General features: G+C 54.2%; 1 protein-coding gene across 1 annotated transcript; it reads left to right on the top strand.

The window, feature by feature from the left end:
• Nucleotides 1-2,234: 2,234 nt before the first annotated feature.
• Nucleotides 2,235-7,549, top strand: HHEX (hematopoietically expressed homeobox). Its single transcript, XM_027647767.1, has 4 exons — nt 2,235-2,613; nt 4,227-4,405; nt 4,660-4,710; nt 6,320-7,549. Exons 1-4 carry the CDS (start codon nt 2,235-2,237, stop codon nt 6,551-6,553), a joined length of 843 nt encoding a protein of 280 aa, XP_027503568.1. The 3' UTR covers nt 6,554-7,549.
• The last annotated feature ends 3,028 nt before the right edge of the window (nt 7,550-10,577 follow it).

Genomic DNA, 10,577 nt, shown 5'->3' with positions numbered 1-10,577 from the left:
AAGGGAAAAGGTTTTATTTAATCCAGAAAATAATTAAAATCTCATGTATTTTTATTGGTTTTAGTATCCAGCAGAGTGAAAATATTGAAACTCCGAGACCCCTTGCATTAAAAAGTCACAACTGTTCTATTTTATTAGTTCTGACTGTGTGAAAAAAATTATAAGGACAACATTGAAAAAATCCGGGTTTTAGAGCCCCGAATGGCCGTAAAAACAATAAAATCAACTATAAAACCTGCACTAGTGATATTAAAAAATTATGTAGTTCAATAAATGTGACATTTCATGAATGCAGATTTAATAGTCTCCAACCCGTGGAAGGAGGAAGGCTGAGGTCTAACAATTGAATTTGAAAGGGGCGGTGCTCTAGAACTGCAAAATTAAGTGCTTCATTTTTCTTGTTAGGGATTATGCAGTGGTAGTGGAATGTAATAACTGTGCCATTAAAACTTCCTTTTAACAAGGCCTATTGCTTGTATAAAAGTCAGAAAAGAATAATCTCTTCCTCTATTTATTTGTTTTCCAATAATACAGCAAAACTTTTTTTTTTCTTTTTGCATAAACTTGTTCTCAAGATTTTGAATCGACAGCTTGTAAAATATTGTGGAGGCCCTCCATTCTGCTGCCTCGTATCATGCACGTCGTTATTACAGAGGGCAACGGGTCAGCGGTTTACTGTACATTTATTAAGTAAATCAAGCTGCAAATCCAACACTTCCAGATGAAAACATTAACTAAACCCCTTGGAAAGAGCAATGCCTGGGAGACTGAGCACACAGAGAAAAAATAATCAAAACTGTCAGCTCGCTTTACGTGTACCTGATATTTACAAGACACAAGACCACGCTTTAAAGGTGAGTTTTGGCATTTGCTAACAATGTAAAGAAAAAGAAAACTCAACCTCCCTATATTATTAAATATATATATATATTTCCATTTCACCAACACCCTTTCGTCTTGCTCTGAGCCTCCTAGTTATTAAGATCTTCGTGGGTTTGAACCGGAGACCTTTTTTTCTTTTTAAGAAAGAAAGAAAGTTAAACCAGCACCTGCTATTCCCTAACAGCTTTCCGTGCTCGCTGTCAGCCCGGGGGCGTGTGAGGGAGACAGGGGACGGGCGGCCCGGCGGGGTCCGCGGACACGCAGGGTGCACCTGCCGCCTCTGCTCCCACGGAGGGGGAGAAGGCGGTGCCGCCCACTGCCGTAGGGGCGAGTCCTCGGGTGGCTGACGGGGCGCAGATAGAGCGGGAGTCGCTGCCCGTCCCGCACCTCTGCCACCGCCCCTCCGCCCAAGTCCGGCCGACAGTGCGCTGTTGGGCGAGGGGCGGCCGCGCAGCGGGAGCCCGCGTCGCCCGGACGGAGCGCACGTCCCTCCCTGGGGGCGCCGGGGGGGCAGGAGAAATCACACACGGTGGGATTTTAAAAATTAAATCGATGGTGCCCAGGTGGCGCTGCTCGGGCCACCGCGCCGCCTTCCCCTCCCCGGGCTGTCGGGGAGCGGGTCTCCATCCCCGTCCGGGGGCGGCCGCCCCCACCGCCTCCCAGTTTACCGCCCGGTGCCGGCCGGGGCGCGGAGCAGCGCGGCGCGACTTCCTGATTCTCGGTCTCGGCCCTGTCCTGGGGGACGGGGCAGGAGCCGGTCCAGCCCCGCCGCCCACACGCTCCCGCCGCCCCCGCTTTCCCGGTCCACGCAGTCAGGCGGAGCGCCCTCGAGGACCTTTGCAAAGGAGAGGTGCGGGCCGGGTGAGGGGGGGGCCCATCCCCTTCTCCGCCTCCTCCCTCAGTCTGTGTCCGGGCCACGCTGCCGGGGTCAAGCAATCTCCCATGGCGAAGCCCGAAAACTGGGTAACGCTGTGCCCTGCGCGGGCCGAGGAACGGGAGGCGGCGCGGGCAGCGCCGCGCCCCCTGTGCCGTCGGGGCTCGCCCCGGCTCCCCCGGGCTGCGGCGGTGGTTGATTGGCGCCGCAGGGAGTTCGCTAAGGGAGGCGGGGGGAGTGTTTGCCGGCGGGGGGTGGTTTCCCCCTTCCCTGGCCGGGCTCATTGGCCAGACGGCGCCGTGGCAGGAAGGGGACAGAGACCACGCGGGCTCCGCCCCGCGCCAATAGAAACCTATCGAAGGGTAACCCGAGCCCAGAGAAACCCGCGGCGGCGGTGCCAGCACCCAGAGCCGCGGTCGGGGCCGGCTTTCCGCAGGGGCGGCCGGGGGCGCGGGGGTGCGCGGGCGGTGACCGCGCCATGCAGTACCAGCCGCCGGGCGCGGCGCCGGCGGCCCTGGGCGTCGGCGTCCCGCTGTACGCGCCCACGCCGCTGCTCCAGCCCGCGCACCCCACGCCCTTCTACATCGAGGACATCCTGGGCCGCGGCCCCGCCGCCGCCCCGGCCCCCCACTCCCTGCCCGCCCCGCCGCCGCCGACTCTGCCGTCGCCCAATTCCTCCTTCACCAGCCTGGTGTCCCCGTACCGGACCCCTGTCTACGAGCCGACCCCCGTCCACCCGGCCTTCTCCCACCACCTCGCCGCCACCTACGGCACCGGCGCCTACGCCGGGCCCCTCTACTCCTTCCCCCGCGCCGTCGGCGACTACGCGCACGCCCTGATCCGGCAGGACCCTCTGGGTAAGCCATGTGCCTCCCCTCCGCCCTCCCTGCGTGCCGCCGCCCCGCTCCCGCCGTCGGGGTTTGGGGTGAATGAGAAGTGCGTGAAAGCTGCCCCCTTCCCCGCCCGCCCCACTGTTTCTCTGCGCTCCTCCGGCTCCCTCCGGCCCCCGTCAGATTTACAGTAAATTAAAGACGTTCCGCGCTCCGAGCCTGGCAGCGAGACCACAGTGCGCGGCCGCGGTGACTCAGATTTGTTTTCCTTCAACCAAGTGACTCTGAGAGTATCCTTAGTAATGTCGCGTGTGGTTTTAGTGGGGAGTTTTAATTGTACTGGGAGATCGCGTGGCAGATCTCACCCTTTTCCTGCGGATGACTTGAAAAACAGCCGGGAGGCCGGCTCCGCTCACTGGGGCCCCCGCGGTTCCTCCGCGGGCTGGGCCGAGCCGGGTCGGGGCCCCGGCCGCCCGTTCTCGCCCGTGGCCGGGGGAAGCGTCCCCGCTGCGGGAGCCGAGCCCCGCGCCAGGGCTGCAGCACTTGTTCTTAGTGATTGCAAAACTGGACCTGACTCACCACATTTGTGCAGTGAAAGAGACTGACCCTTTCCGTTCATACAGGAAACCTTGAGCTCTCGATAGGAGTAAATCTGGTTTCAGAAGCTGTTAAGTGTTTTCCTGGCCGCCTGAAGCAGGCTCTTCCTCGGGAGTCGTGCACATTGCTGATTACTTTATCGACATCCTCAATACAGACAAATTCAGGAAACACTCGACTTCTGATAGCCGGGATCCGTTTTTCTGATATTGTTCATTTCCTCTGTGTGGGATGTGACTTTATGACAGCTAAAATAACCAGTTGCTTCCTATTTTTTGAGTCTGTTTTGCACCAGAATTACTAAAGCCTGACGCAAGCAAAATCTCGAAAAACAATGCAGCGAATTTCAAAGGGTGCAGGCAGCAATACAGAAAGACAAACAGTGTGACTCAGTGGCACTAGCCAGAGCCTCCTGCCCCGGGACGCGGCGGCCGCTCCGCAGCGGGGCTGGATCTCCGGCGTGTCGCCGCCTGCACCGGCTCGCCCCTCACCACTACCCTGGGCCCGAGGCTGAGCCTGACTGGCACCCTGCGGCCTCTGGCGGGCAAGCCCCCAGCCAGGGGTGGGGAAATTGGGGGCACTTCTTCCCAGAAGCCCACTGCCGTCATGTTGGCGCATCCCCCCCGCCCATCCCCGCGAAGTCCCCTCTCCGCGGGGATCTGGGCACTGACTTAGAGAAAGGCAGACAGTTTCTTTGGGGCATCGCAGTAAAAGAGCAGAAGGAAGCAAAGGTCTTTTTTTTCTTTTTTTTTTCTTTTTTTTTTTTTCTCTTTTCTTTGCGAGATAGACCAACAGGAAACACATTGACGGAAATGTTGCCAAAGCCCGTAGACTTTAACTGGTCTCACTGCTCGGCGGAGGGGAAAAATCAGAGAGGGGAAAGACCAGAGTAGGAATTCGGGGAAGTAAAATTAGGCGAGGGAAATTAGCGAGCCCTGGACCCAGCGCGCCTCCACGTCTGGGCTCGGGCAGCAGCTGGGACTCCGTGGTCACGCGTGTCCGCGGCCAGCCAGTGACCCTCGGCGTTGTGCCTCTCTTTGTAGGGAAGCCGCTGCTATGGAGCCCCTTCATCCAGCGGCCGCTGCACAAGAGGAAAGGGGGGCAGGTCCGCTTCTCCAACGACCAGACCATCGAGCTGGAGAAGAAGTTCGAGACGCAGAAATACCTGTCCCCGCCGGAGAGGAAGCGCTTGGCCAAGATGCTGCAGCTCAGCGAGAGGCAGGTGAGGCCATGCCCGTGCCCCGGGGAACCGCACCCCATCCCCGGGCAGCCACTGGGGCTGGCGGCACCGACCCCATTCCGGTCCCCGCCGTGCAGTTGCTGTCGGCGCTCCCCTCCCGGGGCCCCGGCCAGCTCGGGGGCGGCGGGGAGGAGGGAGGTGGCAGGCTCTTGCTTTCTGCCCGTGGCTCGGGTAGGGCTCCCGGCACTTAGTCGCTCCAAGACTACCCCGTGCCTCCTCTCGTTGTCGTTGCTCAGGTCAAAACGTGGTTTCAAAATCGCAGAGCCAAATGGAGGCGCTTAAAGCAGGTACGTGGATGTTTCTGTTTCTATAGAAATAAGTATTTTAATTGTCTTATCTTATGCCGTGCTCGCCTATTCCAGGTTGTATGCAGAAGTCATCTGAAAAGCTGTTTAACCTCTTCACCTTGATTAAAAAGACAAATAGTCATGCTGGAATCCATGAGGACTCGTTCAGGCAGCACTAACGTTAAAAGCTCCTAATGTAGTTCCTATATCAATTATGCCCGTCTTTCACACACCACCTATTAAAACTCCACGCTAATTGTTTTGTAAACCCATATGTTGTTTAGCCAATTAACGTGGGGAAGATAAGTAATTGTCAGTAAATTACTTAGGGTTTTTTTGAGAACAGTATTTACTGGTGTTTTAAATCGCCCTCTCTTAATAAACACAAGTCGATTTATTTTGCAAACGTTAGGAGAGGGAGGTACAAACACCTTGTTTGTTTTGAGGAGCTGCATGGAAAATTGAGTAGCTTTTACTTTTCGTTCACAAATAGTTACAGTGTGTGAGGCTGAGAGATTAAAGCAGTTTCCCTTCCCTTAGATATTGTACTCAAGCAGATAATTATTTTTTTTCTTATGGCCCATAAGGCCCGATCCTGCCTGGCTTGGCAAAATCAAGGTCCCTTGGCTCAAATATTTTTGAAAAATCCCAACATTGTGGCCTGAGTCTGGCTTCAGTAAGTGTGACATGGATGGCCGAGTTTTACTGGCAAATCAGCCTTTAATATAAAAGTAATAAGAAAAGAAAAATAATCATAGTACCACAGTCTAGATGAATTTGTTCTGTGACCTTCATCTGAGTTAACCTGATCTTCAGTTGATTTTTTAATAAAGTCACATTACTCTGGCAAGAGGCAGGCTGGGTCCCCGGTGGGGCCCAACTCATGCCGCAGTGTCCGGAGAGCTCGCTTGGGATCTCAGCCATTTTAAGTCATTTCCTCCTTTTCATTCAGTTACATCCATTTCTCCAAGCCTGCATGGTTATATCATGGGTACGTGTCTCTGCCTGCTTTCTCTTAAGAGTATCATTTCATGCCCCCTTAGGGGACTGGGCTCACTAGACAGCTGCCGACACAGGGCTACTCTTACCTTCAGAGACTAGGTTTTGGTTAGGTTTGGTTTTAGTGGTGTTTTAATGTTGAGTTTTAGCTTAATTAGTAATTTTTTCCCGTTTGCTTTTGGGCCACTGATGGATTCAACCTCCCTCCTGTTGCTGTTGGGTATAATTAAAGAAAGATCAGGGCAGGAGGAAGCTGTGTGTCGGTGTTTGTAGACTCATAATAAACATTTGCTTTGCTAAAGACAAAAGTTCAGAGGTTTCTGGGCTTCAGCAGCTCCTGACTCTTTTGAAGTGGCTGCGATAACCATCGCCAAGGAGCCTTATTCACGGCAGCAGGCCCTGTGGCTGTGAGGGACTGTGATCAGAGTCCTTGCCCGGCCCTGTCCCACTCAGGCAGGTTTATAGGCAGGAGGCCCAGGGAGGTAGCGGGACACCTGCCTTTTCCTGCAAGAAACCCAGGGTGGTTTTCCCACACAGCACAGCTGGAATTCCCAGGCCTCCTGTCTCTGGGCCTCGTATTTCTGTATCAAGCAGGCTTCTTTCATTGCAGGAGAATCCCCAGGCCACCAAAAAAGAAGAAGTGGAAGGTGCTGACAGTCACGGTGACCAAAGGCCGGAGAGCTGCCAGACTCCTGAGCAGAAGGGTAAGGAGGTCTCTCTGGATGGCTCGCAGTACACCCCCTCGCCGGCCTCCCAGGAGGACCTGGAATCAGATGTCTCCGATGACTCTGATCAAGAAGTGGACATTGAAGGCGATAAAGGCTATTACAATCCTACCCATTAACAGCCCCAAGCAGAGAGTGGACCCTAACTTGGCTTGCACTTTACCAGGGGCTGATTTGAAAGAATATTATGCTACAGGAGAAAACTTTCACCGTTAAACTGAAAGAAAAGCATCACCAAATAGACTCATTTTATAATAAGCAGAGAAAGAAAGATGTATTTTCCGCCAACAATCCAGTTTTGGAAGATCTCTAGTTTGGTTAAAGGAACATGGTTTGTATTTAATTATTTGTAAGATATATTTGTACAATAATCAATGTTCTAACTGGAATATAATCCTGCACCCTATCCTTAAGGTGGCGAGGGTCGGGTTGTGTCTGAATCAGCTGCTGGTGGTGATCAGGCAAAACTCTCTAACTAGTGTGGAAGTGAGTATGGATTGCAGGATGAAGCCCTTTGTATGTGTAAACAAATGTCATTTAAATAGATTAATTTAAACACCCTGCACAAGCAGAGAAACATGTTCTGTGAAATAGGGAGGGATTTGGCCATCCCAAGAAGTGCCTTATGCTCACACCCTTTTATGTGCCGTGGTGCTCTCTACTGAGACATGCCTCCATTTGTCAGGTAGAGTCTTTGGACAGATTCATTTTTCCTCTCGTGTGAGATGAAATGTGCCTTCTCAGATTTTTGAGAACTTTGCCTCACAGACTGAATGGTTCCAATTGCAGAAAAAAGCCCCACCCAAACATCTTTTTCTCCTTTAAAATCTCTAGCACTAGTTTTTTATGGATTTCGTATTTGAGAGGAAAGTGCAGGGAGTGATGGGGCCCTGCTGCAGGAGAGAAACTGGCATCAGGTGTGGGGGTTAAGTGGGAAGATAATGCCTATCGTATACATATCTGCTTCTGTACATACTAGTTTTCTTTAAAAGTCTTGCGGTTTTGTACCTCACGTTGTTCATATTTTGTACATATTTGTTCAGTGTTAAAAAAAAGGCAAAACCTGATATTTAATTTTTGATGGACATGTCTGTGAAATAAACCTAAACTCTGCACCACCTGCCACGCTGGCCATTCAGTTACGGGTAGGAGAAAACCCAAACCACCTCTCTGCCAGCAATTGTGCTGTAATTGGGCTTTTCCCTGCGGCCACCCCGCAGCCTTCTGGGTGCCCTCGGTTGCGGGGATTTCACGTGGGCTCGCTGCTATTTTTTTTTTTTGCTGTTTTTCAGCCTGCCACCCCGCGTTTCGGTTTTGCCTCTACCCGTGCCCGCGCGGGAACGGGCTCTGCGGCGGGAGGAGGAAAACCTGGCCGGCAAGCCCAGTCTGGAAGCTTAGGTGTTTACCCACGAGTCACCCCGATCCTGGGGGGGCCGGGAAGGGGGAGCGGGCTGGAGGAGGAGCAGGGCCGGCGGTGCCTGCTTGGGGCTGGGCATCGACCCCAGCCGGGGCAGCCGCTGACCCACCTGAGTCAACAGTGGTTACTCATCGGCCTTTCTCCGAAATCATGCCAGCCCAGGAACGTGGGGTACGGGAAATGCTCCCAGGAGTGGGTATCCCGGGTGTGCTCCCGCACAGGTATTCCATTCCCCCAGGCGCCGCAACGAGCACCTGGGGAACAGTGACCTAGACCCTGCCAAGTGCCACAGAGGCTTTTAGTGCCAAGGAAGGTTTTTAGAGAGCAGCGGGGATACCCCTTAGAGCAGCCAGGATGTTGCATCTAAGCGGGTTAGTACTTCTAGAAACATCAGCTGAGTTTTCTGAATGAGTGGCTTTAGCTTTGGCTTATTCTAAATCTGCGATCATGAACGGGGCCCTAAAAGACGAAGTGATCCGGGGGCCCGTTCGCTTGGCGGCCCTGGGGCCTGGGCACCGGCCCCTGGTTTAACACCACCCGTGACAAAGGGAGCCCCCAGGGCTCCTCTGGGGCACTTCTCCGCTGGGATCGAGCGCCAGCGTGGTGCGCGCCACGCGGGGAAATCGCCATCGGGAGCAGACAGCTCACAGCGGGGCTCCGCCGAGGAGGGGATCCCTTCTCCATTCTTCAGCTTTTCCCTCGCTCAGGGTTTCCGTCGCGGCTGTAAACCCGGGTCCCGAGGCAGACGGGAACAGCCCGCCGTGAGTCCCGGGAGCTGCGGCAGAGAGGGTGACGGAGGTGGGAGGGCCAGAAGCAGGGCAGGGAGCGCTCGGGAAGGTGCGTCCCGGCCCTCCCCGTCCATTTTTCCTTCTCTTGGCTATCTGTCCCGACCGAAACGGGAGAACGAAGCTGGCGTTGCCTCTTTAAGGCGGCTTCGTGTTACGGTTGTGCTTTCGTATGGTGATGGGGACACGCGTAGGACAGAGAGTGGGCCGTGGGGTGAACTCCGCACACCCCATTTCCACGCGTGGCAATGCCGGCGGGGGCCAGTTGCTGTCCAGGGCTCGCCCGATGCGATGGCCGGGACGGGTGCTCTGCCCGAGGCACTGCGCGGGGTCGCGGCCCTGACGGTGTCGCGGCGTCCAGGGAAGCCGCGGCCGACAAACCAGGCGCTTTCCCCGCGGTGGCGGGGGTTTGGCAGCTCCCTGCAGGTGAGGAGCGCAGATGCGCCGTCTGCAGCTGCCTGACCAGGGATGTGGATTTCCAGAGTGTCGCGACAGGTGACAAACAGCACTGTAACCCAGGCTGCGCTGTCGATATGTCCTTGCTCACCCGCCCACCCGGGGAGGGGGGCTCAGGGAGGCAAAACACATCGGCGGGGCCCGCTGAGCTGCCGATCAGAACTAACCAGCCAGCAGCTGTCCCTAATTCCCCCAGCCCGTTTCCACAGCGGGAGAGACCGATATGGAGATGCCCACGGCGAGGCGGACGAGCAGCTCTCCGCGGGCAGTCTCTGCTCCTCGGCATGAGAAAAACAGCCAGAGCACTTTACACCGTTCGGAAAACCTTCGAGCCCCTTCCGTGCCACCCTGCTCTGTCCTGTTTGTTTGCCCGTTGGCTATTCCATGCCGAACTGGCACGTATGACCTTTCCAGCACAACTCCCGTCTTGTTTTCGACGTTTTTTATCAGCCGATTCAACTTGAAAATGGTTATCATTTAGCAGAAAAACAAACACAAAAGCACATTTTTGTAAGCAAAACGTTAATGATTGGAAGAATTGCACCAATTTCAGCTTGACAGTGTGTGATTAATCCTCCGGGTCAGGTACTTATATTTTTAGTCATTAAGTTCGTCGGCCTTTGATATGCAGAATTGTTTCTAGCCTAATAGGCTATCGACCCAGCCGCTGTGTACTTTGACTCCTTGCGCAGCGCGGACCCCGGCCCGCAGCGGGCACAGCCGGCGGCCCCGCGGGATGCCCGGCCGGGTGGGGCCCGTCCTCAAGGAGGCGGTCAGGGTTACCCGTGGAAGCGGCGGGAGCCACCTCTGTCCTCGCAGAATGCCCACCCGCGGGGGCAGGGCGAGTCACGCGTGGGGACACGCGTGGGGCTGCATGTCTGCGCTCCCCTCCAGTGCTGCCGCGGGGTGCGGGGGAGGGAGCAGGAGGAAATTGGATACACGATATTCGCGTTGCGGGTCACTTTAATCCTTCCCATTGAAACATCCTCTTTTATTGCACAATAATAGGAAATAATAACTCAGGGCTCCTAATTGTTTGCTTTCGCTGAAAAGGACCTTCCTCTGGTCATGTCGGATAAATGAAAGATTTGCCGCTCAGTTTAGTGGACAACGTGAAATGGTATTAGGCCTCGAGGAAATCTGCTATTAGATGTTTTCTCAGAGGACAAAAAAAAAAAAATCAGACACACAAAAAATCTCTGCATGGGTATTACTGTGTTTTAGCTACATATATAAATAAAAAGTTAGTTTTTAAAGACTTAGCACATGAGAAAGTTTCAAGACAGAAAGAGCTGAAAGCATGAACAGCATGTCAGAGCATGCTGATCTGATTCAGATCAACTTCCTATTAATGTTTGATGGTGGTTTGGGCTCAGAAAGGACAGAAAGATTGTGTCCAGGTCTGTGGGTGACAGCAACTGCTTACCGAAAAAATTTTGCTGACTGTGGAGTCTCTGTCTTATTCTGAATCATGGACTTTATTGG

The sequence above is a fragment of the Corapipo altera genome, unplaced genomic scaffold, assembly GCF_003945725.1.
Source record: "Corapipo altera isolate COAL_440 unplaced genomic scaffold, ASM394572v1 56, whole genome shotgun sequence".
Taxonomy (NCBI): domain Eukaryota; kingdom Metazoa; phylum Chordata; class Aves; order Passeriformes; family Pipridae; genus Corapipo; species Corapipo altera.
This window is presented reverse-complemented; position numbering and strand designations above follow the sequence as displayed.

Bases quoted from the DNA above. Each gene is read 5' to 3' on its own strand.
- HHEX (XM_027647767.1), top strand. From the start codon at position 2,235: ATGCAGTACCAGCCGCCGGGCGCGGCGCCGGCGGCCCTGGGCGTCGGC. The intron at 4,406-4,659 runs GTGAGGCCATGC...GTCGTTGCTCAG, and splicing joins TGCAGCTCAGCGAGAGGCAG to GTCAAAACGTGGTTTCAAAA. The intron at 4,711-6,319 runs GTACGTGGATGT...CTTTCATTGCAG, and splicing joins AATGGAGGCGCTTAAAGCAG to GAGAATCCCCAGGCCACCAA.